Source organism: Aquarana catesbeiana, linkage group LG01 (genome assembly GCF_042186555.1).
Source record: "Aquarana catesbeiana isolate 2022-GZ linkage group LG01, ASM4218655v1, whole genome shotgun sequence".
In the NCBI taxonomy this organism is placed as follows: Eukaryota; Metazoa; Chordata; class Amphibia; order Anura; family Ranidae; genus Aquarana; species Aquarana catesbeiana.
The window spans coordinates 327,253,666-327,261,337 of NC_133324.1; the positions used below are offsets into that span (position 1 = coordinate 327,253,666).

Sequence of the window (7,672 nt, forward strand, 5' to 3'; positions counted from 1 at the left end):
TTAAATACGCTTGTAAAACACATGTGGGCATGGACACAGGCTAAGGAAAAATAAATCAAACTAATGACAAACGCCTGTAAAAGCGACAGTGTGCATGAGGCCATATTGTCCAATTGCCCATTACCTATAAACTTTAGGGTGAGTCCAGACACTGGCTTGTGAGAGGCCAATATTTACAGGTTTTACACACTAAGGCAGTTTTCAGGCGTTTTAGCGCTAAACAGTGCCTGAAAACTGCCTCACGCTTTCACACTGGGGCAGTGCGCTTGCGGGACAGGAACACACACACACACACACACACACACACACACACACACACACACACACACACCCCATCTTTGGAAGCGCTGTATACAGCACTCCTACACCGCCCCTGCCCATTGGAATGAATAGGCGAAGCGCCTGAAAATCACCGCAACACAAGTACTTTTAACCCCCTTCTTGGGGGGTTAAAAGCACCCCACTAGCAGCCAAAAAGCACTGCTTAAACAGCGTTAATGCACCGCTAAAACTAGCAGCGCTTTACCGCTATGGACCCGCCGCTCCAACATGAAAGCAGCCTTACAGACTAGCTTGCAAGCCACAAATTGGGTTATATTAAAGTGAAACAGAAATCCAGCAAAACAAACAAGGAAAATCATTTAGTAACTGATGAATATACACTTTTAAGTGTCTTATCTGTCAAATGCAAAAAGCAGATTAGAGAGAACAGCACTAATCCCAAGATTGCTGCTAAATCTACATCACTCACCATCCTGACCCGTGAGAGAGGTGACCCAGGTTAGACACACTACCAGCACAAACCAGAGCCCCATATTGAATTCACTCCTCTCTTCCTCCTGCCTTGGGGAGATATAGACTCCTAAGATTGCATCAATTAGGATCAGCTGATCCATGATTAACTCTGTCATCAAAGCACACAGAACATGTCTGGAAAAGTATGCTTTGTGGCTGACATGTAATGCAGCACTGAAAGATATGTATAAAATCTCTTTTAAAAAAATCTCTAAACTGCTGCTTTTGCACATGGTAGACTTGACACTTCTTAGTGCACATCTCATTTCTCTGTTTTGTTTATTTCATTTCATCTGAGACGGAAAGATAAAACTGATTGGTTGCTATGGGCAACAGCTACAGTGTAGCTCTACTTTCTATAAATCATCATTCCTGTGAAAAAGCATACACAGCCTTCTCATGAAGCCGTTTCACACCTCTGAATTTTAGAATATTTTTTTTTGTAAAGATTACTTCTTTTACATTTATATATACAAATCATCAAAAAGGCTCTAAGCCCAAGTGTAATACTTAACCACTTCAGCCCCGGAAGGTTTTACCCCCTTCCTGACCAGAGCACTTTTTACAATTCGGCACTGTGTCGCTTTAACTGCTAATTGCGCGGTCATGCAATGCTGTACCCAAACGATATTTGCGTCCTTTTCTTCCCACAAATAGAGCTTTCTTTTGATGGTATTTGATCACCTCTGCCGTTTTTATTTTTTGCGCTATAAACGGAAAAAGACCGAAAATTTTGAAAAAAAATGATATTTTCTACTTTTTGTTATAAAAAAAATCCAATAAACTCAATTTTAGTCATACATTTAGGCCAAAATGTATTCGGCCACATGTCTTTGGTAAAAAAAAATGTCAATAAGCGTGTATTTATTGGTTTGCACAAAAGTTATAGCGTCTACAAACTAGGGTACATTTTCTGGAATTTACACAGCTTTTATTTTATGACTGCCTATGTCATTTCATGAGGTGCTAAAATGGCAGGGCAGTACAAAACCCCCCCAAATGACCCCATTTTGGAAAGTAGACACCCCAAGGAAATTGCTGAGAGGCATGTTGAACCCATTGAATATTTATTTTTTTTGTCCCAAGTAATTGAATAATGACAAAAAAAAAAAAATTACAAAAAGTTGTCACTAAATGATATATTGCTCACACAGGCCATGCGCATATGTGGAATTGCACCCCAAAATACATTTAGCTGCTTCTCCTGAGTACGGGGATACCACATGTGTGGGACTTTTTGGCAGCCTAGCCGCGTACGGGGCCCCGAAAACCAAGCACCGCCTTCAGGATTTCAAAGGGCATACATTTTTGATTTCACTCCTCACTACCTATCACAGTTTTGAAGGCCATAAAATGCCAAGATGGCACAAACCCCCCCCAAATGACCCCATTTTGGAAAGTAGACACCCCAAGCTATTTGCTGAGAGGCATGTTGAGTCCATGGAATATTTTATTTTTTGACACAAGTTGCGGGAATGTGACAATTTTTTTTTTTTTGCACAAAGTTGTCACTAAATGATATATTGCTCACACAGGCCATGGGCATATGTGGAATTGCACCCCAAAATACATTCTGCTGATTCTCCTGAGTACGGGGATACCACATGTGTGGGACTTTTTGGGAGCCTAGCCGCGTACGGGGCCCCGAAAACCCAGCACTGCCTTCAGGATTTCTAAGGGCGTAAAGTTGTGATTTCACTCCTCACTACCTATCACATTTTTGAAGGCCATAAAATGCCCAGATGGCACAAAACCCCCCCAAATGACCCCATTTTGGAAAGTAGACACCCCAAGCTATTTGCTGAGAGGCATGTTGAGTCCATGGAATATTTTATATTTTGACACAAGTTGCGGGAAAGTGACAATTTTTTTTTTTTTTTTTTGCACAAAGTTGTCACAAAATGATATATTGCTCAAACATGCCATTGGCACATGTGGAATTACACCCCAAAATACATTCTGCTGCTTCTCCTGAGTACGGGGATACCACATGTGTGGGACTTTTTGGGAGCCTAGCCGCGTACGGGGCCCCGAAAACCAAGCACCGCCTTCAGGATTTCTAAGGGCATAAATTTTTGATTTCACTCCTCACTACCTATCACAGTTTTGAAGGCCATAAAATGCCAAGATGGCACAAACCCCCCCCAAATGACCCCATTTTGGAAAGTAGACACCCCAAGCTATTTGCTGAGAGGCATGTTGAGTCCATGGAATATTTTATTTTTTGACACAAGTTGCAGGAAAGTGACAATTTTTTTTTTTTTGCACAAAGTTGTCACTAAATGATATATTGCTCACACAGGCCATGGGCATATGTGGAATTGCACCCCAAAATACATTCTGCTGATTCTCCTGAGTACGGGGATACCACATGTGTGGGACTTTTTGGTAGCCTAGCCGCGTACGGGGCCCCGAAAACCCAACACCGCCTTCAGGATTTCTAAGGGCGTAAAGTTGTGATTTCACTCCTCACTACCTATCACATTTTTGAAGGCCATAAAATGCCCAGATGGCACAAAACCCCCCCAAATGACCCCATTTTGGAAAGTAGGCACCCCAAGCTATTTGCTGAGAGGCATGTTGAGTCCATGGAATATTGTATTTTTTGACACAAGTTGCGGGAAAGTGACAATTTTTTTTTTTTTTTTTGCACAAAGTTGTCACTAAATGATATATTGCTCAAACATGCCATGTGCATATGTGGAATTACACCCCAAAATACATTCTGCTGCTTCTCCTGAGTACGGGGATACCACATGAGTGGCACTTTTTGGGTGCCTAGCTTCATACGGGGCCCCAAAATCCAATCACCGCCTTCAGGATTTCTAAGAGCGTTAATTTTTGATTTCACTCCTCACTACCCATCACAGTTTTGAAGGCCATAAAATGCCAAGATAGCACAAAACCCCCCAAAATGACCCCATTTTGGAAAGTAGACACCCCAAGCTATTTGCTGAGAGGCATGGTGAGTATTTTGCAGCTCTCATTTGTTTTTGAAAATGAAGAAAGACAAGAAAAACATATTTTTTTTTCTTTTTTCAAATTTCAAAAGTTTGTGACAAAAAGTGAGGTCTGGAAAATACTCACTATACCTCTCAGCAAAATGGCTTTGGGTGTCTATTTTCCAAAATGGGGTCATTTGGGGGGGGGGGGTTTGTGCCATCTGGGCATTCCATGGCCTCCGAAACTGTGATAGGCAGTGAAGAGTGAAATCAAAAATTTACGCCCTTAGAAAGCCTGAAGGCGGTGCTTGGTTTTCGGGGTCCCGTACGCGGCTAGGCTCCCAAAAAGTCTCACACATGTGGTATCCCCGTACTCAGGAGAAGCAACAGAATGCATTTTGGGGTGTAATTTCACATATTCCCATGGCATGTTTGAGCAATATATCATTTAGTGACAACTTTGTGCAAAAAAAAAAAAAAAAAAATTGTCTTTTTCCCGCAACTTGTGTCACAATATAAAATATTCCATGGACTCGACATGCCTCTCAGCAAATAGCTTGGGGTGTCTACTTTCCAAAATGGGGTCATTTGGGGGGGTTTTGAACTGTCCTGGCATTTTATGCACAACATTTAGAAGCTTATGTCACACATCACCCACTCTTCTAACCACTTGAAGACAAAGCCCTTTCTGACACTTTTTGTTTACATGAAAAAATTATTTTTTTTTGCAAGAAAATTACTTTGAACCCCCAAACATTATATATTTTTTTAAAGCAAATGCCCTACAGATTAAAATGGTGGGTGTTTCATTTTTTTTTTTCACACAGTATTTGCGCAGCGATTTTTCAAATGCATTTTTTGGGGAAAAAACACACTTTTTAAAATTTTAATGCACTAAAAAAAAATATATTGCCCAAATGTTTGATGAAATAAAAAAGATGATCGTAGGCCGAGTACATGGATACCAAACATGACATGCTTTAAAATTGCGCACAAACGTGCAGTGGCGACAAACTAAATACATTTTTAAAAGCCTTTAAAAGCCTTTACAGGTTACCACTTTAGATTTACAGAGGAGGTCTACTGCTAAAATTACTGCCCTCGATCTGACCTTCGCGGTGATACCTCACATGCATGGGGCAATTGCTGTTTACATTTGACGCCAGACCGACGCCTGCGTTCGCCTTTGCGCGAGAGCAGGGGGGGACAGGGGTGCTTTTTTTTTTTTTTTTTTTTTCTTTATTAATTTTTTATTTTTTTTTCTTATTTTTAAACTGTTCCTTTCATTTTTATTTTTTTTTTATCATTTTTATTGTTACCTCAGGGAATGTAAATATCCCCTATGATAGCAATAGGTAGTGACAGGTACTCTTTTTTGAAAAAATTGGGGTCTATTAGACCCTAGATCTCTCCTCTGCCCTCAAAGCATCTGACCACACCAAGATCGGTGTGATAAAATGCTTTCCCAATTTCCCAATGGCGCTGTTTACATCCGGCGAAATCTAAGTCATGAAATGCTCGTAGCTTCCGGTTTCTTAGGCCATAGAGATGATTGGAGCCATTCTGGTCTCTGATCAGCTCTATGGTCAGCTGGCCGAATCACCGACTGCATTCTCAGGTTCCCTGTTGGGCCAGGAGAGCCAGAGAAAAACATGGAAGACGGTGGGGGGGGGGGGAATCCCTCCCACTGTTTGTAAAAGCAGTCTAGAGGCTAATTAGCCGCTAGGATTGCTTTTACATGAAAGCCGACCGCTGGCTGAAAAGAATGATACCAAGATGATACCTAAACCTGCAGGCATCATTCTGGTATAACCACTCAAAGTCCAGCAACATACCAGTACGTTGCTGGTCCTTGTATTGTAAACTTTTTTTTCATGCAACCTGTGGGCTGAACGAAAAAAAGATATTGATCGGTGGGTATGCCCACCATTAGAATACCTCCCTTCATCCGCCCACTTCTAATGATGGGCATACATGCACCATTTATATATGCCGAAGCATGGGGGCATCCTCCCGCAAAAGGCAGGAGCAAATTGCTCCTCCACCCACTGCTGCCCCCACGCTTCGGCATATATGCTGAAGTATGTAACTGTGGTGGTGAAATCACCTCCGACAGCGCTGGAGTCACGGCTTTATATATCGTGGGAGCAAACGCTGTTGCTGTCAAGATAAATAAATCCGCGCTGCAACTGAATGGCGTACCTGCTAAGCAAATGTTGGTTAACAAAAAAACAAAGTAACATTACAGTATAACAGTAATACTTACCATACCTGCAAAGCAAATACAAAAAAAAACATAGTAAAAAATAAAACATTTAACGCAACCTGTGCCTACCTAAAATATATATATGCCGAAGCATGGGGGCATCCTCCCGCAAAAGGCAGGAGCAAATTGCTCCTCCACCCACTGCTGCCCCCACGCTTCGGCATATATGCTGAAGTATGTAACTGTGGTGGTGAAATCACCTCCGACAGCGCTGGACTCACGGCTTTATATATCGTGGGAGCAAACGCTGTTGCTGTCAAGATAAATAAATCCGCGCTGCAACTGAATGGCGTACCTGCTAAGCAAATGATGGTTAACAAAAAAACAAAGTAACATTACAGTATAACAGTAATACTTACCATACCTGCAAAGCAAATACAAAAAAAAACATAGTAAAAAATAAAACATTTAACGCAACCTGTGCCTACCTAAAATATATATATGCCGAAGCATGGGGGCATCCTCCCGCAAAAGGCAGGAGCAAATTGCTCCTCCACCCACTGCTGCCCCCACGCTTCGGCATATATGCTGAAGTATGTAACTGTGGTGGTGAAATCACCTCCGACAGCGCTGGAGTCACGGCTTTATATATCGTGGGAGCAAACGCTGTTGCTGTCAAGATAAATAAATCCGCTCTGCAGCTGAATGGCGTACCTGAAAACAAAGTGGTTAACAATAAAAAAACAAAGTATAAAACAATTGCATACCTATAAAGCAAACATGATAAAAACATAACAATAAAACATTGCAGTATAGAATGCAGAACAATAGAGAGAGAATAGAGAGAGAGAACAATAAAACGACAACTATTTTTGTTTTTTTTATTTTATATTTTTTTTGTATTTTTATTTTTTTTAACACTTTTTTTAGTAACTTTAACTTTTAACTGTAACAGGTTTGGGTCTCTCAAAATGCGATGGCATCTTGGGAGACCCTGTGTTAGTGTGCCTAGTCTGTGCCGTGCTGAACCCTACGCTAATACTCCACTAGTGTATGGTAGCGTTCAAAACATTCACCAATGCATAGACCAGGATTGTCAGGACAGGAGGGACAACATTACCGGGTGTCACGCCTAAATCCGCGCTTGCTGCAGACACGACATCTTTTTTGGGGGGCTCGTTGGGTAGGGGTACTCTGGAGGACATAAGGAAAATGCCTCCCATGCAGCCGGCTTACTGCATTTGGATTGGGAAGGTGAGGTGGAGCACCATCTGGAAACAGAAGGGCTCTGACGATCTCTTCCTGGAATTTAAGGAAGGATCCAGTCCGTCCTGAAGCTCTGTATAGCACATGAGCATTCAGCAAAGCCAATTGAAATAAATAAACAGACACTTTTTTGTACCAGCGTCTGGCCTTACGGGCAATTAAGTACGGCGCCAACAACTGGTCGTTGAGGTCCACCCCTCCCATATTAAGGTTGTATTCGTGGACACAGAGGGGTTTCTCCACAACACCAGTCGCCGTAGTAATTTGGGTCGTCGTGTCTGCATGAAGGGAGGTAAGAACGAAAACATTCTTATTGTCCCTCCACTTCATAGCGAGCAAATTATTATACTGCAAGCAGGCTCTCTCCCCCAGCCTAAGACGGGACTCTACAAGCCGATGGGGAAAGCCCCGGCGATTAGGTCGCACGGTGCCACATGCTCCAATCTGATGATCAAACAAGTGA

General features: G+C 42.1%; 1 protein-coding gene across 1 annotated transcript in view; it reads right to left on the reverse strand.

The window, feature by feature from the left end:
• The window catches only part of LOC141144856 (zona pellucida sperm-binding protein 3-like), an 81,808-nt gene extending 80,897 nt beyond the window's left edge, over positions 1 to 911 (reverse strand). The window contains exon 1 of the mRNA XM_073630941.1: positions 752 to 911. Within this exon, the coding sequence (XP_073487042.1) occupies positions 752 to 911 (160 nt within the window). The remainder of the gene's footprint in view (positions 1 to 751) is intronic.
• Positions 912 to 7,672: the final 6,761 nt, after the last annotated feature.